The sequence below is a fragment of the Lytechinus variegatus genome, chromosome 10, assembly GCF_018143015.1.
Source record: "Lytechinus variegatus isolate NC3 chromosome 10, Lvar_3.0, whole genome shotgun sequence".
NCBI lineage: Eukaryota > Metazoa > Echinodermata > Echinoidea > Temnopleuroida > Toxopneustidae > Lytechinus > Lytechinus variegatus.
Genome location: NC_054749.1, coordinates 294593 through 319923, shown reverse-complemented (window position 1 = coordinate 319923; position 25331 = coordinate 294593). Strand labels below are relative to the sequence as shown.

Here is a 25331-nt window from a genome sequence, read left to right as displayed (position 1 = left end):
AACGAACCTTCAGAATTACGAACCTCATTTCGTTTTCGGACTAACCAACCTTCGGATTACGAACCTTCGGAAATACGAACCTTCGGAATTACGAATGTAGAAACTATGTCATCAATCATAGAACTGTATTTTACAATGAATTACAATGGTCATTATCTGCAATCAAGCGCAAAAAACCACAACAGTGCAATCAATCAATAGGTTTTGTGCTACTGGCCCAGGTTGCAAGATCAATTGAAATAATTTGAATTGTTTTGAGCTCATAACTGTAATATATTCCTCACGATAAAACCCTATATATCAAGAGAAAATTGCAGTTTGGTATATTGTTAGTTGAATTCATTAGTACATTTTGAGACAATGTTGGTAAAATTAATGAAAGTACTAATAGGAATAAGAACAATACTGATAATGATCATAATCATTACAAAGTAAATCTAATCATAATGATAGGTATAATTGTGATAGTTATAAAAGCAGGTTGAATAAAGATTAATTATATTTACAACCTATGTTCAAACTATAGTAGTTGACAGGAGTATAGTTTATTCTTTGTAAGCTGCATTAAATGCATGGTGTTTGTTGAAATGAGATCATGTTAACAATGTTTTTTGGTGAAAGGGTTTTTGTTTCAAATAAATATTTCTACTAAAGTTTTCATAATTATCTTGCCCTATTTGTTTCTTTCATTCCATGTTTAGTACTGTGTCCTTGATCAATCTACAATGTATACAGAATAGCCAATGCTGCCGACACTTCTGACTTGCACAAAGTTTGGTTCCCGCATTGGCAAGATTTGATTGTGCAAATTCGTGACAATGCGGAGCACAAAGTGCCTCAGTGGTTTGCGCTATGGTCCCAACTGGTTCACAAGTTTACGCAAAGGAGCGACATATTCATGCAGTATTTATAAATGTTGCGTCATTCACTTCATCATTCATTGGGGCATGAAACCTGGGGGGCGTTTCATGGAAGGACTTGTCCGACGTTTTATCCGACAAGTCCCATTTTATCCGACAGTTACCATAGGAACAGTGCCTCTCAGCCAATCAAAATCATGGAAAGATGTCAGATCTGACAACTTGTCGGATGAAAATATTGATGAAATGCTCCCCAGCTTAATGATGATTTGTGAGTAGCCATTCGTTATAGCCAAACTACGCATGCATATGCCTTTTAAGTGATAAAATCTGGGACTGGTGTAACCTATTTGTGAACTACAGTGCATATCAATAAAAAAAAAATTACACTTTGAAAAAGTCCTGAGAATTGAAAAATCTTAGGTTGGTTAATTGGTCTGATTGCCGGTGACATGTATTCCTGCGACATTTGCTCCTTGTCTTAAAGAGGAAGTTCACCCTGAAGAAAAGTTTGTGGTAAAAATAGCAGAAAAAATAATAAATATTGGCGAAGGTTTGAGGAAAATCCGTTAAAGATAAAGAAAATTATTAGAATTCAAAGTTTTGGATTTGTGATGTCATATGCGAGCAGCATTCCTACATAGTGAATGGTAAACAATGAATTTCAAATTTTGTATGGTTCCTGATGACTTTATTTTGTTTTCTATTTATGATCGGGTGTGAAATGATTTAGTCTATTGATATACAAAAGGCACAGTAAAAACCATTTTCAATTTTCTGAGAAAATGACATTTCATTGATTTTTTTACCATTCGCTATGTAAGAATGCTGCTCGCATATGACCTCACAAATCCAAAACTTTGAATTCTAATAACTTTCTTAATCTTTGACGGATCATCCTCAAACCTTCACCAATATTTTTCATTACTTTTTCTGCTATTTTTACAATAAACTTTTCTTCAGGGTGAACTTCCCCTTTAATATCTCAGAGGGCATAGGTTTAATAGAGTTTTTGGTTGAGAATAATGTAGAGATAAAGATTAGGGGTTCATTTAATTAATAGAGGGTAGATTTTATGTTTGGCTTTAATAACATGCAGATTTTCCATAAGAATAATTGTCGCTGGAGCAAATGTCATGGAATTGATTGCCATTCAAGCCCATTTACCATTTTTTTATGTTTCTGGTTAGGCTATACCCATCGCCAATATATCCAAGTCCATATGAGTAGATTAATTGTTTATGAACCAAATTGATAAAACACAAAATAATTTGACCATCTGCAGGTAGGCCTAGTGGATGCAAAGCAAATAGAGATGCACTCATCCGTGGGCAAGGCAATTCAAGTATCTGATTGGTCTTAAATGGGAATGAAACCTTTGGAACAAGTAGGCTTATATCGAAACAGAAAAATCAAAGAATAACAAAGAAAGTTTGAGAAAAATCTGACAAATAATGAGAAAGTTAGGAGCATTTGAATATTGCGATCACTAATGCTCTGGAGATCCTCCCATTGGCAATGCAACAAGGATGTGTGATGTCACATGTGAACAACTTTCCCTTTGATGGACTATTAAATACACCCAAATTGTCACTTTTTGCTTTTTCTTATGGTGATAAAAACTTTGTCCATGACGTATTCTTTAAATATCTGTATTACATGCCCTCCTATAGAAAGAACACATGATCTACTGATAGATGTGATAAAAGAGGCAGTTTAACTGAAATATATACTAAAATAATGGGGAGAATTGTTCACAAGTGACATCACACATCTTTCTCGCATTGCCAATGAGAGGATCTCCATAGCATTAGTGATTGCAATATTCAAATGCTCCTAACTTTCTCATTATTTGTCAGATTTTTCTCAAAGTTTTGTTGATCTGTTCCTTTGATTTATCTGTTTTCACACAAGCTATCTTGTTCCAATGGTTTCATTCTCCTTTATAAGTACTAGATCAACAACCTGGCTAAGCTAGAACATATAAAGCAAGCCTCTCAACTCCGATACCTGCTGATGTCACAGAAAGAGAAAAGAATACAAATTTACAAGTCACCAATTTGTTGTTTTCAGCAGTTGCATTTATTTCATTTACATCAGTATATTATATCAGGTAACAACAAAATGTCTTCCTTGTTTATTCAGTACCATTATGATAATTATAATAATGCTTTAAAAAAGAAGAAAACGAATCATTTATCTACATCATGTAATAGAGTTTTTTTTTGCAGTATTGTAATACAATTTACATATCCATATATATGTTTCAAATGTACATAACAATTAGACTACACATATGACAAGCATGTATTGGCATTCATTTTACTCACAGCCACACTCATATAATAATAAAGATATTTCAATCTTCCCCTGATACATAAAGCATAAGGTCCTGTAACACAGACTTTGTGATTGATCATACAATCAAGTTTAGGATTGATTGCACATTGTGTCCAGTGCAATCAATGGGGAATTTTTTGTTTTATGATTAATTGTCAAGCTGTGTGGTACATAGCCCTGGTTAGTCCCCTGCTGGCCAGGAATCACAAAATAACAAAGAAACAACCATTTCCCTCAACCACGGAGCACACGTAATCATGAAAAGCAATGAGACTTGGACAATTCAAGTTTCCAGAATCAATCCAAACCTTGCTAAAACACCATACATGAATGTCTTGAAAACAAAACCCAAGAACTTGTACACAATGTGAACAAGCATGTTTCTAATCAAAGAACAAATGCCCATCTTAGAACACACTCCACGTCTACTGACCAATTTTGGTTTGCTGTTCTTCATGGTAATTTCCAATGGGGGGGGGGGGGATCTTTAAGTATGCATAACAAAAGATAATGTATGCACTGACATAGCACTGGACCTGCACAACCTATTGAACATGCTTTTGTTTCACAAATCCAGTAATACCTTGGTCACATTTGCTCTACGGCGAGTCAACAACAGCCGTTTTATTCATTTTAATTCAAACCACCTATATGTAGTTGGTACAAAAATGTTGGAATGGCTGTTTTCGACTCGCCGTAGAGGAAATGTGACCATGGTATTAGTCATGCACTATATGTTACACATGACTGGAACATGTCCCAAGGTGCAAAGTCAGCTACAAAGGGATTCAACTCAAAAAGAATCAAGTCACCATGTAAAGTCCTGCATATCATCAGGAGGCCCCTGGTCAAAGAAAAGCTGCAAAGTGCAAGATTTTGGGCCAAACATAGAAGCAGATCAATTGACAATATTATCCACTTTGGGGAACTGATCGATGCACAAGTCTAACCATAATTGTACGGGATATTAACGGAATCATACTAAGATTCTTCAAGAAGAATGCCTTCTGCACTCGGTCAAATGACAGTATTAGATTCATTCTCTCAAAGTATTTTGTCGTGATTCTAATAACCAACCAATGAAGGACAGAAATAGACTCTTGTATTGAGCATACATGTCAAGCATTTAAAAACTGCTCTTTTCACTATAATTGATCAAACCTGAAGATCTATCTTCGTGAAATGAAATTAAAGATGATTTTAGGCTATGGGAGAAAAATCTTCATAACATGCACGCATTTATCTCCAATAAAAAAAAATAGTTCCCTACTCATTTAACAATGGTTTTCACCATACAAGTTGATACACGTAGCAAAAGCAAAACACAGCAGCAAGCAGTTCATTTGAAAACAATGTTGGGCAATGGATTTGTTCATACCCATACAAGAAGCAAAAGCAAAACACAATAAACAAGCTTCCCATTTTCAAAGCCTTCATCGCCAAAAAACAGAGGAGTAGAGATAATGTACAAACTATTAAAATGCCCAACTACATATGTTTGGCTTTGAAGAGTTTGAATAGAGAATATGTTGCACAATCTGGGCCCTGTTTCAAAGCTGAGTAAATGATCGTGGAGTGATTTTTACAATCGATTGTAAACGATAACACTACGATCAATTACTAAGCTCTGTGTCACCATTGCTGGGTGTTTCATAAAGCTGTTTGTAAGATTACGCACGACTGGTGATCCTTTCTTGTTCTATGTGATATCCCTAGATGTAATTGAGTTATGACCTAAGAACATGTTCCAGTAATGCGTAAAGTCGTTCGTAACTTTACGAACAGCTTTATGAAACACCCACCAGGGTGTCTTACAAAGAGTTATGATTGATCCCATCGATCGAATCTCTATGGAAATCCATCAGTGTCATATTTTTTTCCACAAGGAATTCGCACAATCTCCTTAAAATAAAGAGAATCACCCTGAATCTTCCAGAGAATGATAAATGTATGAATGCACATCATATCTAGAATATATTTGGACTCAAATTTGCATTTTTAGATGTTGACGTTGCTGGCCGTCCATAGTAGCGACTGATCACATCGATCGTAACTCTTTGTAAGACAGGGCCCTGGTCTGAAGAATGACTTGGGCAATCATTCCGTTTATGGAAGGTTTTCTCATGCAGGCTCAACATAATTCAGAATGATATGAAAAGGATGAAAGGGGAGGGGCAGCTGCATTGAAAATCAACAAACCAAACTGTCACAATTCGGTTAGCTTTTAGCTTCACAACAACAGACGGAGCAGGTCACAGTCACTTGGGTCATCATTCATGTCAAACTTCGGTGAAATCTTTAGTTCATTGTGGAAGCACCGTGGTGTAGTGGTTCTGACTCTCGCCTTATAATCAGAGGGTCGTGTGTTCGAATCCCACCATGGTCTAGCGTCCTTTGGCAAGGCGTCAATCCACACTTTGCCACTCTCATCCAGGTGCTAATTGGGTACCGGTAGGAAACAACCGTCATTGTGGTTGGTTTAGCAAGTTTGCGCCTAACAGGCTGCTTGAAATGCTATGAATCCAGTGACCAGGTAATAATAATTGTGAAGCGCTTTGAACAGTCGTAGAGTGATAAAGCGCTATATAAATGCCAATTATTATTATTTCATTTTGTCAATGAAGTTATGACTGCTCCTTGTAAATCTTTTGAGAACATTTAGAAGGGGGAAGAAACACAAATTTTGCTTGTTGAGTTGGAATACGATCGTCTGAAAAAAAGAAATGCTAAAAATATTGTTATCAATTACTTTCACATTTATCCTGAGAGATTGGTCTATGTACTGTCAAGTAAATTATTACGGACCCACAGCGAAAAGTAGGCCTCTCATTATAATAAATATATACTATATACCGGGTAATTTAAAATGCACAAATTAAGCAGGGGGCAATTGCACGAAAGGGTCTTTTTTGAAAGAACCGCCTTTCGTGTCGGCCATTTACTATGGTGCGCCATGTGAAACGCATTTTCAATAAATCACCTGCAATCATATTTTATTCCTCCGTTAAAGTAAACAAAATCATTGTTTATAAAATGATGTGATATCTCATGAAATAGTATAAAAATTGATTTAGAAGCTAGCTAACAAATTTCAGAAATATCCCACATACAGCACGCATCATGAAAGATGAGCGACATGACAGGTGGTCCTTGGAAAGACCTTTTAGTGCAATCAGCCCAAGGTGTCACATACATGTACATGTAATAGGGGAGCATTTCATGGATGGACTTGTGGATATTTTAACCGAGTCTTGTTGTTTGATATCAGGCATTAATTCATAGTGAGAGTACATATGCCTTGAAAATCACTACCGTTGTTATTTTTGTATAAATAAAATATACAAGTTTTGTTCAATATTTTACAAAATCATGTTTTGGGAGTGCAATCTAAAATTCACCGTGGTCTCTTTTTATCGACAATCAGACATCTTTGCTTCTCAGTCAATCAAAGATGTCTGATCTGGGGCCCGTTGCAGAAAGAGTTGCGTTTAAACGCAAGTAAAAAAATCAATCGCAAGTCAAAAATGCGCGCTGAAAATCAAGTTGGGCAGGATTTTTTGAGTTGCGATTGATTGCAACTCTTTCTGCAATGGGCCCCTGACTAGTCAGATGACAAATGGCTAGTGAAATGATTTCCTGGAATTCAATAATGATATAAGTCCAACTTCATTCGATGTGAAACTAACTGTTCATTGACTTACCAATGTATCGCAGGGGTGTGAGTGGTCACAAATAAAAAGATCTGAAAAAAGCTGAAGAGTGTTGAAAAAGTCTGAAATTAAAGGAGCTCCCATTCTTTCTGTATAGTGGAAAGCCAAAAAAAAAGCTGAAATTAAGCTGAAAATCAAAACAAAAAAATTTGAAGTCAGATAAAATCTGAACTCTCACACCCCTGGTATTGTTCAACATGTACAACTCGTATTCTTTCATTCAAAATTACTGTTTTTCCTTCACCATTTGAATTATATACCTCCCAAAAATCATTGTGTCCAATATCATGACAAAATATCTACCAAAAGAAAAAATTCTGGCCTACAAGCACTGCATAAAATACCGGTTGCAAATTACACATCAAATGACATTTGTAAAAGCCCTATCAATGCTTTTTAGAATGAATCTGATATGCTGAAATGTAGTGATCTTCTTGTACTAGCAATGTGTTGTGCATCTATCATTCAGAATACATGCAATTACAGTGAAACAAGCATATATAATTGTTCAAGCATGTGAATATTCAGGTAAGGGTATTGCCAAAGAATCAAATATCCTTGGAAAGAGAGCGTCCACAGAGATCTTTCAGTTGATAAATGTTTCTAATTACGAAAATCCTTCACTCTTGGGGAAAAAATTGCTGGAAAACACATATGACATAAAACAACAGATGTTTTCTTACAAATGAATTTACCATTTCATTAATCATGTACGATCACATATAAGGGCAAATGTACAGGAACTTTGAATTTTTTATCTTGAAAATGAATGATAGATGGGCTGAACGTGATAACGATATTTAAAAATAATAATTTGAATTTCGGAAGGGAAAGGGAAGGTTGTGTAAATAGAATCTTGGTTAATAATCTCTATAACAATATGCCCACTTGCACTTAAAATCAACTCTTCGGTAGACAAGCAGAGTCGGTTTGGAATTTGCACAGCCACAAGAACATCAACACAAAGATACACAACAGATGAATCCAGACTGGCATATCATAAAGGATATAAATTGTAAGACATTGCACTCTATCTATGGCAGGCCATTCATGACATTGTCTGCCTCTGCCAATGGTCTCATAGAAGTGGACAGATTTTGCTCACAAATCTTATCTATAAAATTTACATTTTCTACAATTTATTTTTGGCAGAAAATAACTATTTATAAAATTTGTGAGTAAGCTTCACCATCCTATCAGAGACCAATGGACAATGTAATTTATGGCAAAGATGGCTTGCCATATGTGATGCAATGTTATATGGATAGCCAAACAGAACCATATTACAGGGGATCATTCTGTGTGTTGCATCATGGGAGGGAATTCATTGTCATCATCCAAGCGTAGTTGATTGAGTCCAGCGGCCATCCCAGGGGAAGAGAATTGGTTATCATCTGTAGCAGCGGTTACTAATAGGTCATCGTGCCTGTGGTCTACTGTGCTAGGTAACATTGGTTCTGCAAATAAAGCACAAATAAAAAACGATGTTAGGAAAAAAATCCATAAATTGGGTTTTAGCAAAATGCAGCTTTCCTTTTGAATATAAAGAGCACAAACATATAATCGAGATTCAAATATAAGAATAAACAATTTCTATATCAAAGATTGACAATAAGCATGGGAAATGGTAGATTACAAAAGTTTTCTAGTCATCTTTTCTTTGTAATTCATTGAAAGATTGCAAAGAATTATGATAATTATGATCACTACCATTGCCTATAAAGTGCTTATCAATTAAAGTCATGACTATAATTCATTTGTTCTGTAATCAAATCAATCATGAAAATCTCATCTTTCAGTGAAATACAATATTAGTTTGCGGCAAAACTTGCCGACATCTGTGAGGCATCTGGCATGAAAAGACTTCCAGTTGTCATTTAGTCTCCTTTCTTAAAGTGCTTGGATAAGTTTGTGACTTCAAATTACAGAAATATGAGGTCAAATTTTGATTTATAATTTCTCAACTGTTTAACACTAAAGTTCTTAAGTAAAATATGTCAATACAACATTTTCAAAGTCCACTTTTTGTGATCTATCACATCAAATAATCTCTTGGTTGCTCCCTTTTCATTGCATGCATCGATCAGCATCCCAATATCAGTTATTCCAGACCAACATCTGGTCCACTTGTAATTAAAAAACATTTAGATCTTTTGCTCATGCATTCTCCACATTGTGCGATTGTCTTCCTCAAGATATAAAAAACCTAAACCCTATTGAATCCTTCAAAACCTTTTGGTTCAATTCTCATTTCTTTATTGAGCAATATACAGGGTAAATTTGCTGCTTTAAAAAGTCAAATTTATCATCATTCATATTACATACCTCGAGCAGGACTTCTATGTGGCGACGATGAAAGCAGATCAACATTCCTGGATCCCCCTGTGGCCGCAGCAAACGTCTTCGCAGGAGCCGGCGAGAACCCCTGCTCGCCCAACGCGCCTCCCTTGGCTTCGGCTCCTTCACTGTGCTCCTCGGATCCAGCACTGCTGGCTCCTTCTCCTCCTGCTGATGCTCCTGACGTAGCTCCTACGAGTCCTCCGCCCCCTGCGTCAGCCTGCCCGTCTAACCTGGGGAGCATTACATGAAACAAATAGTAATTTTCACCGACATCTGTGACAAGCTACTGAAATCCTTGCATCTGATTGGCTCAGACAGAACTAAATTGGTCAGTGAAATATGTTTATGAAACACTCTCCTGATGATAACTGGTTAACCTTCTCATAAAATATACATGTATGTACAGGGAATAATTTTCCTGGGGCCCGTTGCATAAAACTTTTTTACCTGAGAAAACTCAGGTTGTTTTTACCGGAGTTTTTGCCCTGTGCTAAAGTCAATGGCGGAAATCAGACTAACCTTAGTTTTCAGTTTTTACCAGAGTTTTCTCAGGTAAAAAGTTTTATGCAACAGGCTTCTGGTATCATATTGCAATTTGCTCCCCTTTTTTGAAAGACTGCCATGTACTTTGTATTTTGTATAGCATATTTTTTACATAGGACTGTACATTACTTAGTTGAGAGCTTTTCTCTTATGACCAAAAATGCTATTCAAATTTGTAAAGCAAAATTATTCCCTGATGTATTTATAAAGAAAGAACATTCTTGATTTTTGACCCGAGGCGATTGTTGATCTGTATTACATTAATATCAACAATGTTTAATTTTATGTTTACTTTAACCATTGTTCTTGTTTGTGGTAGATTTGTGCATGATACACATTCATAATGTATATACAAAATTATCATTATTATATTCCCTATTTTCGCTTAGACTAGCTCTAAAAACCTAGGACCCAGTTTCATAAACATCATTGTTTGTAACGAGTCCTACCATCCCCAAAATCCTACAAAATCCCTCAGGATGCGTCGTATCTCTAGAGATAGATTCCTACCTGTGTTGTTTGAGTAACGTACAATCTCCTCCATCAGTTGGGTCTAGATTATAGATGTAGATAAATCCATCAGCAGCCGCTACAAGGACTCTAGGCTTTGAGATGCTACACATAGGAATACAAGTAAATATATGTGACCCTCCATGCTTGATACTCAGAAACATTGTACTGTCCAGTATGAAAAAAAATGTGCTCCTAATTGGAAAATAGTGAATAAAGTATATGCTAGTATTGGGAGTTTTACTTATGATATATAATGCTCTGTAGTATCATTTATTTCTGTAAACATATTATCTCACTGCATTATATTATTAATATATCGCCAAACTTTATAGATGGACAGCGGCACCACTACCGTTAGCAAAACCCTTTATGACAAAATCAGTCAGAATGAAATATTGGTATCAGGCAATATGTGACGAAACTGATTTTAATCGTGGAACTCATTTTTATTGCTGTTAATCACTAGGGCTGTGCGTACTCTCATCCCATAGGCTGTGCATATTCTTTCTGGCAAGTATCTTTTAGGGCAATTCCATAAAATGATCAACCTTTTTGTACATCCCACCCCCAATTTTTCTCAAGTCTTACTTCACTTCATAAAATGACCAAGTCACGGTCCTTTGAAACCATTACAGACTGTCAAAGGAACAAGAAATCAGAGACAGAAAATTTCATGAAGGTCCCAAATATAGGGGCTTGGACATACATATTTTATGGAATTGCCCTTTATGATTTGAGAAAAAGGGGCAAATGAATAATGCTGTGTTTTTTTATACTATCAATGGAAAAAAAATAAAAGAACCAGCAATTAAAAAAAAGGTGAACAGTAGCTTGCAAAGAGTGGCACAAATTAAACCTCATAGAAGAAAAAATTAATGTGACTTTTTCAAAATCATATATGGAATAGATAATTTGAAACCATATGGAATTAGAGCGCAGCAGAATTTCTGATGGAAAGAAACATTTGTTAAAATAAAACAGCGAAAGGAAGCACTTCACCAATAAAGTATAATATCCAACAGTTTATGAAAAATGAAAGAGCAAAATAAATAATTTGTTGTTCAGAAAGCCAATGGTGCCTTCTTCTATCCTACTTGTTTGTGTTTAATATTGTATACAGTCAAACAATTCAATTACCTTTCTGTTATGGGAAGGCTTATATCCAATCTATCATGTGTTGTAACACTATTAAATTAATCAAAATGTAATAACACTTAACAGGAAGGATTTGATTTCCATAACATTCAGAAATATATCAGAACAGTAAAATAAGTTGCATCACATAGCTGTGAATATATTTTTTTACTGGTAATGTATTGTGTAGAATGCTTTGATAAAGCTCAGTAGCATGTTTTATAATAATGTTCTATAATATAGACATAAGTGAGGCAAATTGCTCTACTTATGCTAATTAACAATCACTTTACGAGAAACAAAACTTGTACAGATAAACTCTTGACATCATGATGATGTCAAGATAATTTTATAATGTCATGAATGAGGAGTCTTTTCGCAAACTCTCAACGAATAACTGTGCAATAACTTTGTAAAAGATTCAATTGGTAGCAGTTTTTAATTTCCTTGCTACATACAATTGCTTGCCTCTTCAGTACTTTTTTTGAAGCTTAATACCTCAATGAATTTATAGAAAATAATGTTAAAGAGCATTATGGTACTATGCTTGAATGAACCTTACAAAGTCTGTCATGTTCTAAATGATGTATTCTAAGATTGAAAACAAAAGATACAATATTGAATTAAAAAACAGAGAGAAAAAAAAACGTTCATACTATCCAACAGACCAATTCAAGCTATGAGCAGTGGAATACATGTATGTATTTTTAGACATTTTTTTTTTCATTGAATTAACAATGCTTTGGTAAATTTGTTCTATCAATCGTAGCATATGGATATCACAATATCAGTGATGGTCAAATGCATGGATCTTTCTTTTTGTTGAATTCATGCTATTATTTGTAGAATGGGAACATACATGTATGGTGTCAATGTTTCTCCCATTAATAAATAAGATACTTGCTACCGTTATTGATTCACCACGTTCATTTTCAAAGAATTGCATCCTATGATTCTATACTTGCAGAGCAGAACAAGAAAGACGCTGAAATGACAACACCGAACAATGCCTTAAAATGTAAAGGTAATAATATGTCTGGAAAGTGCTTAGAGACGTTGTTCCGATGTATTAAGCGCTATGTAAATGCAGAATATTATTATCATTAAACTCACTTAGCAAGTGCGCAGACATTCTTGAGCCCTGAAAAGGGCAGCTTGACGATAGCGAATGCCCTGTCCTGCGTCAGTACCTCTGTGACTTGAGAAGGTAGGTAGTTAGCAGGAGTCATCAAGGCTTTACCTAGGTAACCCATCCATGTCGAAGGCTCTTCTGTAGGTCTGAATTAGATGAATAGGAATTTAGCACAACAGGGGGGGAAGGGGAGGGATCACCAGGTATGTCTGCGAGAAAGAATGTCATGAAGTAGTGTTTTTTTTATACTGTATATAGCTATGAAACTATGTTTGAAACAACCCAAGGCCCTGTTTTACAAAGAGTTACGATTGATCCGATCAACCTCAACGGTATGGAAATCCCTCAATATCATATTCTTTTTTTCTACAGGAAATGTGTCCAATGTCCTTTGTAAACAAAGAGAAGCACACTGAATTTTCAAGAATGTATGAATATACATAATATCTGGAAAATATTTTGAAGAATCTTGTATTTTAGATATTGACATTGTTGGCTGTCCAGAGTTGTGGTTGTTCGGATCTATTGCAACCCTTTGTAAGACAGGTCCCAGGTCTTTAGAAACTGTCAGCAATTTTCCCCCTACTTTATTTTTCTTCACTACTCTGCCCCCACTCCTAGTTGCATTGTTCCTGGTTAGATGCATGTAAAAATGAATAAATTCCATTACATAGACATTCATTTGCCCATTCAAATGAAGAAGCAGAATTTAAATTCCACTATGGATTCTATAATACTGTAAAAGTGGAAATGTTCGCGATGTGGAAATTTTCACGCATTTCACCGCAAGATCGGCGAGCGCGAATTTCAAAACACGCGAATTTGTAAGCATCTTTTTTAATGCAAGTTTGATTGCGTGTATCGTTTTGGCAAAGAGATTGCATAATTTGATCTAAAGAGGGCAGCATTTACGCAAGCAAGCTTTAGCTCCAATATCATGTGCCTCGCGAGAATTTGTTCCAAAGCAATGCGATCATTTTTTTAACAGTCGCAGATCGGTATTTAAATTATGATTTTGGTTGAAATATAAATTGCTTTTGCTGTTAAATTGGTGAGTGTTTGGATCTGTTTAGTTTTTGAGAAGACATTGGGTCGATCGCCAATGTTTGTTGATTGATCCCATGCACTTTGATAGCCGTAATCCCCCCAGTCCTTACCTGGTGCTGGGCCATCCATACCAGGCCAGCAGCCTTAGCAGCGCCTTGGTTTTGCCTTCCTCGAAGTCCGCCCCGCAAAGAAAAGTTGCACTAAATGTCACAAAAGCTCATGATTAGATCAAAACAACGCTGAATTATGCCGTCCTAGAGCTAGAATTATGATCAGAAAATACAATTTTGTTGCTGAAATTTTAATCAAAACCACTCACAGATGGGCAAGAAGGAAGTGACTTAGTGACTTAGTGATAATGGAGAGTGCAGCGCGAATTTAAAAACCTGCGAATATGCTTTGAAGCCGCCAAGCGCAAAAAATTAATCCCGTGAAAATAACAGCGTTTATGGTAAGTCCCTGAATGTTTTCGGAGCATCAAACTTACTTTTCTTTTGGCTGTTCAAGCTTGAAGATGTGAACCGTCTCTGTGTTACTGGATGCGCACAAGAATATGGAATCAGCGCTGAATGCTAAGGAATTTATGCTGACACACCTGTCCAAGACAATCACAAACATACAAAATAATAATAATGAAGATACAATATCACTTACAGTTATCCACCAAAGCAACAAGGAAAATTTATCTAGGTGGGTTGTGATCTCATTGAGACCCATGCAAAAAAGTCTTGGTTTGCTCTTTATAGCACTACCACTGTACTGATCAACCTGGATGGAGAGAAGCAATTACAAATAAGTGTCTTCTCAATAAGTGTACCAAATCCATTTTATGAATAAATATAACAAAACTCCATCTTTACCTCTTCACTCCTCTTCTGAACTCAAACAATTTCTTGCCATCTGGAATGGAAAATACTCGAATCACTGTGCCCTGATAAAGAAAATATACAAATGCATTTTATGAAATAAAATGTAATTCATTGAAATAAAGAGGCAAGTAATGAATACATAAAATTCTCAACGATCATTATTAGATTAGAGTTTTATACCTTGAATATTTGTCAATTTCAATCTTATGATAAAACACATGGTTGGCATATTTCCCACTGTTATTTTGTCTATAGACACTGTCTGCTTTCGATTTTGAGTTTCTTGTGCAGAAAGTTATGGGAAAGGATTATATTTCCAATCGACTGGGAAATATAATTTTGACCAGGAAATATGCTAACCCTGATCAATAATGACTCTACTCTCTTAATAGGGCCTGGCCCCTGTTTCACAAAACTTAACAAGGTAAATTACTCTTTGCATCTATGATCACTTTCATGGAACCTGGGGGTGTTTCACAAAGATTTAAGTATGACTTAGTGTCGTACTTAAATGCAGAGTTGCGTACGGTATGAAAGGCTTGATCGCATTGGTCATGTATATCATGTACGCGTCGGCGTTTAAGTGCGATTTAAGTCATACTTAAATCTTTGTGAAACACCCCCCAGGAGTTTGATTAGTTCTAAGCAATGTTAACATTTGAGTTGCCACTGATGGTAGAGTGACAATCGATGGTTAATCACATTTCTAGTAAAGAGGCCATGATTGAAAGACATTAAGTTAAAAAGAAAAAGTCAAGGTCTACCTTCTCTGATGCCGTTGCCAGCTTTGTCCCTGTGGTATCAAAAGCCAGTGCTGCTAGTGGGCTATTGTGGGCCGAGATCATGGTCACCGCCTGTAGGTTCACAGTGTCAAAGATCTGTACCTCACCAATCTGACTGCTTCCGGGATAGGCCAGATAGCAGTTATCATTGTTGATGGACAGGGCACACAGCCCCAGGGGGTTGGGAGGGGTGTCCCGTATCGTATGTAGTACTTTCATATCCCGAATGTTATGAACGTAGAGACTTTCTTCCAGCGCCACTATTAATCGCTGTAAACAAGGTAATACAAGCAGATGATGATCAGTTGTAAGAATCTCATGACTGAAACTGAATTCTATCAAATAGTGAACAATGAGATTACAATATTAGAACAAATCATACTGAGAAAATTACAAGAAGCATGAATATGTATTCCCGCTAATTTGTTCATTATAACCGGTCATACTGATTAATTGTTTAGGCTCAATGGAATGAATACTTGAAATTGTTATATCTTTTGCATGTTCTAACCAGAGCTGCCAACCAGAAAAAGAACATTTCAGTATTTTAAAAGTTGAAAATCAGTATTTCAGTGAGGAAATCAGTATTTTCAAAAATACAATAGGACCACACATACAGCTGAAACTTTAGAAATCAGTATTTTACAAGAAAATAACAGTATTCTTCTCACTTTTCAGTACTAAATACTGAAAATCGGTACTAATTGGCAGCTCTGTCTGACCATTAGGAAGACATTGGGCTAAATAATAAAACAAACACGCTATCAATGGAGTCTACGGACATGATCTTGGGATTATCAGGAAGCAGGTAATCTGTATGGTTCCTTGGACTTTGGATTAGGAGTTTTTCCATCAACATTTCAACAACAAATATTATCAGACTGGCTTCTAAAAGCGGTCAGTTAATCAAGGACAAGTTGTGTCAACACTTCACCATGATGTTTTACGGATGTCATATGATGTATCATGTGACATGGAACATCTGGCTCACTGTAATCAAATGATCAAATTTAATATAATACTCAGTATTTATCTGATTATTTTTTTTTTGGGTAAAAAATAAAGTTCAAAGGTGGTGTCACCCTAGGTAAATCCCAGTATTTAACAAAATAATAAAAATATAATCCCCAAAAGAAAGAGACACTGTAATGAAATATGTGATTGATAAATTACACTGATTGAAGTTGTTGTCATCATCATCATCATCGTCGTCATCATCATCAACATCATCATCGTCATCATCATCATCACCACTGCCACCACCACCACCATCATCATCATCATCACCATCATCATCATCATCAATCATCATCATCATCATCATCATCATCATCATCATCACCATCACCATCATCATCATCATCACCACAACTACCACCACCACCATTATCGTCATCATCATCATCACCACCACCACCACCACCATCATCATCAATATTATTTTATTATTCTCATCATCATCACTGCTGTCATACCATACCTTGCGATTTAATTTGACGGCTAGAATAGTATTGGAGTAGCTATAGTTACAGATCTCGGTGCCTTTCTTAAAGTGGCAGACCTTCAGCTTACGAGGTGCTGTGAGGGACACCACTGCCACCAGACTACTGGAGAAAAGCCTCTCAACGATGCAGATATCTTCAGAGTCTATGAAGAAGACAAACACAAATTATAGATGAATCATCAATCCACACTTTGCCACTTCTACCTAGTCAAATGAGCCACCAACTTAAGTTTGGAAACTTGCTGGAAGCTCCCCAAGGAGTAGATTGTGTAAAGGCCAACTGTCTACAGTGGCAAACTTTTCTCCTTCCCTTTGGTGGCCTTAACAGACAGGTTTGACTCACTGTATGAAGAACATTTTTTGACATTCACTTGACATTGTCTTGACATTACTTGACATTGTCTAACATTTATTCATTGCAGACAATATCCAACAATGTGGGTTCTTACAACTGGTTATATTCAAATACCCAAATAGAATCCCTTCTTGGACCCAATTGCATAAAAGCTACTACTATGTTAACTTTTCCAATGGTAACAACTACGGTAACGATGTTCAACAGCCATTCAGCCAATCAGAATCAAGGATTCCATGGAAGTTACCATAATAATGACTTTTATGCAACAGGCTCCACTAGAGATGATAGATATAATGATTTTCTTACCATGTTCATAGATCTGCTCTAGCTTGTCCACAGATGTTAATGAGAAGAGTCTGTAGCTTGTTTTTGTGCCTACTGCTAATGATCTACAAAATCAAGCAAATCGATCAAAGATAAAACATAGAATGGGGTCATCGATAACAGATTACATTCTAGAAATTAATAATAATTTTGTAAAGGTAAACATTCCACGTATTTGCAAAACAGAGACATGTTTAAATCAAATTTTATGACACCATTCATGAGGTAAGATGAGGGGGGGGGGGGTCCATTGCATGGAGAATTTTAAGCCGATAAAGCATCACCTTTTGCTATGGATTTTTCACATACATAGCCAGGAGACGTGTTGTCAAGTAAAAATCTAATGAGAGGTCACCCTCCAAATGGCCGGACACTTCTTTGTATTATAACACATTGAAATGTTCTTGGGGATTTATTTAATAATTTCTGACATCTACTATCATCCCCAGACAGAGACGGTATCCCATTTAGTGCAAGCGCTAATGGATACACGTATTGCCCAATATTGGCCTATGCTTTGTCTAGATTTTATGCATTTTACGAGGTCTCACTGCAATAATATTATTTTAATTGATGGTCCACATTTTTTCCTGACACCTGAGAATATACAAAATTTTTTTGCGATATTACTCGTTATTGGATAATTATAATACAGAAAAAAGTTGGGGCAGGCCATTACCCTGAACTAATCCCATAGGGCAACTCCTCCGGAGGACTGATCCCCCAAGGAAAACTCCCTGGAGGGGGGGGCACTTCCATTGATGAGTGGATATCATGCGAGTCCATGGGGTTTCGAAAAGCACCCAAAACAAGCATTTTCCATGTTCCGAAAATACACCCCTTAATAAGTATTGCCGTGTGAAATTCTTTTTAGGCTATACATCAATGACTTAGTCGATATAGTTGATGACGAGTGAGTTTGGAGAAAAAAAATATCTTGTTTGTTATATGCAGATGATCTCGTAATACATGTACTTTCCGAGACTGCACCTGGGCTCCAAACCCGTTTAAAGGTAAATGCCAGTTATGGTAACGATATCAAAATGAATTCGTACAGAATCCAATGAAATGACCACCAAAGTGTCTGTTTGTATAAATAAAACATATGTGCCAAAGGTTTCTGGAAGAAATTGTATAATTGCTGAGAAATCAGCAAGTAAGCACAGGATTTCATTACGAAAATTTCCCGTTTGATTCTCGACCTCACTTCGGACTGCAAACTGCGGTCGCATACCCCGTTTTGCGTTTGCAAATCTCAAACAACTTTTCCAACCCCGATAAACCCATCTTGGCCAGGTAATCCCCTTGTCTCGATTTCACCACCACGGGCCAGCTAAACGAGCGTTGAGCCAAGGATGAAATGATAAACAACAGCTGTGCTATTACGTAAGACTTGTCTGCCTGTAGAAGGATCTTCGGAATGAAATTATTGTATTCGATATTAATCACGTTTTCAAAGGCATATTACATTCAGACATCCAATACTAGTCCATTTTCAATTTCGAACGAAGAAAATCAACCTCGAAATAAGGAAAGTATGCGGAATAAAAATTACGGTATGCTTAGCATGCAAGGACCGCGATGCATCCCATCTAGTTTCTGTCCGTACAGCAAGAAAATATGGGATGCATGCCGTTCACTCGCGCAACGATACAGTCTTAACGAAAGAAAGGAAGGAAGAGAGAGAGAAAGAAAAAGAAAGAAAGAAAAAGAAAGAAAGGAAGAAAAAAGTTTCTATCAACGCGTGTATACATGGAACTCCATCCTAATCCATTGTGTGTGGCCCCCTGCTGTGACCGTTGATGCTGGGGTGTATTATCTTCGGACCGAGGTCAAGAAACAGGTGTTTCTATACTTAAATTTCATGCTTGAGGGCAATAGGGTTTTGAGAAGAGATTTGATGATAAGGGAAACTTGGGGTATACTGCTCTTAAACGCAAGATTTTCGTCATGTGGGTCAAGCGTCGGGCTGACATTCAAAGCAATAATAATAATACACTGTCCCACGTGTGCTTATCTGTGTTGGTGATCTTCAGTATGAACATTTTTCAGCGTAGATTTGAAGATTTCACAGATCTAGATCCTCAATGATATACTGACAATTAAGCCTGGTTTTACAGACTTTCTCATGAAATCAGCATTTACTGCAACTACTGGCATTTCTCTTTAAATAAATTAAATGATTACTGTAATAGATGGGATCTTAAGATTAACATGAAAAAACCATAAATAATAATGATATTTGATAAAGCCGGACGGGTAATAAGAAAAAAATCTTTCGTCATAGATAATGACCCCATAAAAATAACAGATGAATACAAATATTTAGTACTCATATTTAAACCCTCCGGTTCCTTCACATTTGCCATCAAACACTTAATGTGGAAAGCAAAGAAAGCCACTTTTTGTATGAAAAACAACGTACCAGATAATAGAGTTGCAGCACTTCCACATTCAAAATTATTTGACTTATGTGTAAAACCCATATTATTTTGAACTGAAATTTGGAGTTGACCGACACTCTTATGTGAAGATAAAGAAATAGAAAAACTGTATAAATCATTTCTTTCTGAAAAAATAATCAATACTTGAAAATGGTTCTTGACGTTCATAGATCAGCAACTAATAGTGCTGGGCGTTGTGGCGTGCGCCTGTAATCCAAGCTGTGGGGAAGTTACAAATTGATGCAGAGGGTCGAGGTTCGAGCCCTGGTCACGTCTTTCGGATGGTGACGTTAAAGGTCGGTCCCAGACGTAAATAATCATATCTGATTGATACACGTCTGACAAAACTCAAATACACACGCTGCTTTGGCTGAGTTTGGGCTTTATCCCTCATATATTTCAGCTTTAAAAAATAGCATTGAATACTGGCATAACATAATTTCAATAAAACATAAGTCTTGTAAAAAGAGAATATGATGTGTCACTTCATTTTAATAACTGGTTTCAAAATTACATACAAATATTATTAAAACAAATCAGTTTCCTTCATGTGTGGGAAAACCAGGGAATCTTCTCAAAAAAGAGCACTTCTGAAAGCAATTATGAACAAACTCAATGATTGTTATTTATCATGGAAAAACAGTCTCAATGATATCATCCAACATTCTGTTGACCAATGCAATAAACTAAGGCCAAGTAAAAAAAGAAAGTAGTTGATCGTCCGGGTTTTTTGAGAGCGGTGATGAGGGAGGTCCTTACTATTTGCTATTTTTTTTAAAAACAAGGAGGCATTTTCTCGGCCCATTTTTGACATCAATGATGAGGGAGGTCCTTACTATTTACTATTTTTTTTGCTATTTTTTATTCTAATGGTTGTCAGGCCATGTCAAGCTCGAAATATGTGATCGATGCATGCTTAATATTAATAATAAATGAGTAGAAATGTTGGCATACATACAATTGATTGGAAATCTATGGAAAATGTATTATGCGATAAAAATATATTGATGTATTTATACTGATGTATACCGGTACTGTATTGTAAAACAAAACGTTCATGTCAAGTGAATGATTTAAACATTATTCTATATCAATATAGGCCTATATATATTGTAAAGGTAAAAAAAGCATGGGGGTGGGGTCATTTTCATTACCATGGAGCCATGTTTAGTTTTCCAGAGCCAATCTCTTTTTAGCTCTGGGCTAGTTTCGCATCGCAGTTTTCCAGCTGCTTGTATATTCATTAACATGTTGTTTAATACTGTTCAATCTTTATTCATTTTCTAATTGATATCAAATGTTAAATGATGATTGAATTAATTGTTAATTGTTCACATAATGTTTATTATTTCATGTTTGTAACTCTAAGTGTTAGATATATTTACTAACTAATTTTTAGTTTTACAATTTTCCATCAAATTGAATAGCTCAAGGAAGAATAAAGTTTATCAAATTTGAACAGAATTGGCACTTCTTGGAATCCCATTAATGATTTTCAATCTTCATAAAGAATAACCCACTTGAAATTATTTTTTGAATATTCAATGCACTGCCTGCTGACGTTAGAAAACTCAATTGATTTCAAAATTCACATGTTGCGCCAGCACAGTCAATAACATCATCCCAGCACACAAGTCATGCATTACCCAACAGAGTCACAACAAGCACAGTCAATCACCGTAACACACATCGAAGTGTAGGTGCTATCACTCACCAAAAAACACGCCGAAATACAAATTTACGTTACTAAAATTGATTTTTCTGCGCCATATTTCCAAAGCACGCGACGGATTAGTTCAGATTCAAGAAGCGGGGTCCCCGAAAATGCACTAAAAATGAAGAAATCCGTGATCTTCCCCGAGTTTGCAAACTTTATTTTCTTGCTAATTTATGATGGTATCTTCAAAATTCCAATAGAAAACCAAATCAGCATTTTTTTCTTTCTTGCAGTTACGGTGATATCGGACTTTGCAATTGTTTTTGAAGTTGCAAGAGAGATCCCAAAGCAAATGAGAGCAAATCTCTCGCCAATTTTGTGAATTTTTCGCTATTCAGCAGCCATAAAAATAGTAAATATCAAGAAAATTGATGCTGCAATGAAAAAGGGAACATCAAAAAAGGAACATCACGATTTTTTTTTTTTTTAGCAAATTTTTGAAAATAGTAAATATAAAAAATTTCCATGCGGCGGCCAAAATAGATGCGCGCCAGGACGATCAACTACTTTCTTTAGTTTTACTTGGCCTAAGAACCTATAAAACATTGAAAAAAAGATTATAAGATTGAAAATTACCTACTTTTAGATATTGAAAAGACGCATGTCACTAATTTTGCAAAGTTAATAATAAGCGATGGCAATAACTTATGATAGAACAAGAATAAAAGGATTGCTGTAAATAATAGAATATGCCCTGTTTTAACGATTTATGTAGAGAATGAATACCATTTCAATGAACACTGTAAGGCCCTTGAAGAACCCCCAAATAAATTATTTAACAAGTTCAAGGAGGTGCTGCCGGAGTTTATGAAAATAACTAACAAAACAAATTCCAATTGGATTGGATATCAGCAAAATATGTGTTGTCGGAATAAGTGACGTGTACATTGAGAGATTGAGGAACGAACAGGGGATTGGTGCTTGAAAGAAAAAGATAATATATATGTTTGTATATGTATGTGTGTATTATGCCTAGACCAATGTGTGTGAATATTTTTACAGTCTAGAAATATATTTATATAACATTATATATTCATAATGTATAGTGCTGTGTAAATGTATATAATATTACATACATTCATCTTTTTCTCTTGCACCTTAACGCTTTATCCAAGATTGGTATTTTTTAAAATTTTCTTTATTTTGAATCCCAAGATTTGCCTAATCATTGTTACTATGTTATGCTTATCTAACGAATATTGGGGCAAATATCATTTTGTGAAAAGAAATTTGAGAACAAAAATATTGCAGAAAAGGCTAAACATGTCGAATCTTGGGCATGTTACTCTAGATGTATGATGGTGGGCCCCAATTCTGCACACCTAACAATTTGAGTTAAGATTTAACATGAATTTCGTCTTATTTCACAAAATCTTTTAGTTAACAATGTTCCTTATATTATTGAGAGTAAGTGTACCGAATTTCTCATTAAAAAATGAAAGAAAATATAGGATTTTCATGAAAAACCTCGGGCAGTCATTTTCAGATTGAAAAAAAATGGTACCCCATGTCTGCGCACTCATTCACTTTGCACACGATTCAGGGATTTTGATGAGAAAGGCTGCATTTTGAGGTCGTCACATGAAATGCCCTAAATTCATTATTTTTCCACCATTTTGAGTCAGATTTTTTTATGAATACCTGTCTAGGTATTGCATGTGTAAAGTTTGTGCTCGTTGCGTATCTTCTTTTAGTAGAATCATGCAGATACGCGGATGCGCAGACTAGGGAGACCGCGCAGACATAGGGGAACTGACCATACAACACTTCAATTTTTTGGGTGGCATCCCTCATAAAACTTGGCTTGGCTCTTGTGCGGAATGTCATCTGAAAACTTGTCCACCATTGAAATCCGAGCCCAATGAATATCGCATGAGGAAAGAGAGAACCAGTTGTGTGACTTTAATGCTAAGAGTTACAGAGCTCTTGTAATTGTATCGAAAACATAGCCATGATAGCCTTTTTTTTATTAAAAATCGCTGAAGGATTCAATTCTTAACTAGTAGTAGTATAACATCATCGCATTGAAAGAAGGTACAAACTACAATTTCGATTTGGTGAAAAGTTCCCAAAAGCACGGAATGACCCTGAATTCGAACGTTAAAGATTGTTTTGCAATTTTTGCAATGTTGGCTGTACAGACACAGTCAGTGCAGGACTCAGTGACATGTCATGACACTGCACTGCACTGCGCTGAGTGAATACTGCTGCATTGACATTGGTGCCTAGTGCAGTGGCAAAATGACGATGTCGAAATGTCGTAGGTACTCACGTATAATCTTGATTAAAATTGACAAATAGAAGATTCGAATTTGAATCCGAGGGCTGATTTGCGAGGTTCATCGAGGCAGATTTCCTTCCTTGTCAGTGGGAATAGTATTTTCGAAGCATGGCAGTTGATTTTAGAGCAGAAAGTTCAAAGTTGTGGAATTCTTGTTGGGTCTTCGTTCTCAGTGTTGTTGTATACATAAGATTGTTCTATTATTTCGTAGATTCACATTGCACAGTGGAAGGCATAACAAATTGTGTTAAACTATACCAGTCTTTATTTGGGTGCCTTGAAGCGCATGCGCAAAACTCAGCTGTCTGCTTTTTGAGCCTTTGTATAAGTTTGGGGGTTTTGTTTATCTAAATATGGAAGAGATGATGAGGTCAAGCTAGCTGTGCACAGTCTGAAAATCACACAAAGAAAACGCAGACTCAAAAGAAAGAAAGACAAAAAATGATGATGTATGCTAGCTAATAACGTTAGCGAGAGCCTATCAAACGTCGGGACGTAGGCCTCCTCTTTGTGGATGGAAAGTAGTAACTCACCCGTTTTAATACAGTGCTCAGTATAATTGGAATTCTATTCCAAGTGACCTAAAATGAGAATAGAAAAAAATTGTCTATTATAAGAGGAAATTAAAAGAACATCTTTCACTTGAGTGTCAACAGGAAGATGCAAACGATAGATTGATTAGCCTGGACTTTTTCTTCTTCTTTCTTCTAATTCTTCATATTCTTCTTCTTTGTATTCTTTGTATTTTTCGTATTCTTGTTGTTGTTCTTCTTCTTCTTAACTCCCATAGGAACTCGGCAGGACATCATATTTTGCTGGTATTCAACGCCAAGCCGTATACCTAGGAAACATTTTACATCTATAGGCTAATCAGTCATAACGGTGGCTGACCTTGGCAGAGACAGTGGCAGAGTAAGGATTCGACCTCACAACCTTGCGATTATGAGTCCAATGCTCTTACCACTGGACCACATGACCTGTTCTTCTTCTTCGTATTCTTCTTTGTATTCTTCTCCTTTGTATTCTTCTTCTTCATGTCATTTTTTTTTCACAAAAAATATTTCAAATTATATTTTTCTTTCATGTGGACTTAGGAATATGCCCCCTAGCTGGATTTGATTACGGCCCGGGGGAATTAAGTGATACTTAATTGTTACTTAACCAAATACCATATAAATTTGTTTTTTGCATCCACAATGAGTTCCGCGTGCTCCGTGCGGGAAATGATTCCATCTATCATTGAAACTTTTGTTAAGTACATTTACGCAGGAATGTCAACATATAGCAGGGCATTATTTTGGGCTAATGAATAAACAAGAATATGGCAAACGCTTTTTTTAATAGGTGGATTCAGGACTGGTGAGTTATGTATACCTCTAAATGGATTAAAAAAAAACTACTTAAATTCTCCTTTTCATGACAGTTTTATCATA

At 36.0% G+C, this 25331-nt stretch overlaps 1 protein-coding gene across 1 annotated transcript; it reads right to left on the bottom strand.

Annotated features, from left to right (window-relative positions):
- Positions 1-6535: 6535 nt before the first annotated feature.
- LOC121422523 (WD repeat domain phosphoinositide-interacting protein 2-like) lies at positions 6536-24113 on the bottom strand. The gene is made up of 10 exons (XM_041617655.1): positions 23890-24113; positions 17439-17521; positions 16751-16917; positions 15253-15540; positions 14480-14550; positions 14107-14214; positions 12554-12718; positions 10304-10408; positions 9236-9480; positions 6536-8367 (listed from the first exon to the last, which is right to left on the bottom strand). Exons 1-10 carry the CDS (start codon positions 23958-23960, stop codon positions 8204-8206), a joined length of 1467 nt encoding a protein of 488 aa, XP_041473589.1. The 5' UTR covers positions 23961-24113; the 3' UTR covers positions 6536-8203.
- Between the last annotated feature and the right edge of the window lie 1218 nt (positions 24114-25331).

What these genes read in the sequence shown, in the direction of transcription:
- LOC121422523 (XM_041617655.1), bottom strand. Translation starts at nt 23,960, where the DNA reads ATGAACCTCGCAAATCAGCCCTCGGATTCAAATTCGAATCTTCTATTT. An exon ending in CCGTCAAATTAAATCGCAAG is followed by an intron (nt 15,541 to 16,750) that starts GTATGGTATGAC and finishes CCTTGTTTACAG; the next exon opens with CGATTAATAGTGGCGCTGGA. An exon ending in ACATAGAAGTCCTGCTCGAG is followed by an intron (nt 8,368 to 9,235) that starts GTATGTAATATG and finishes CTTTATTTGCAG; the next exon opens with AACCAATGTTACCTAGCACA.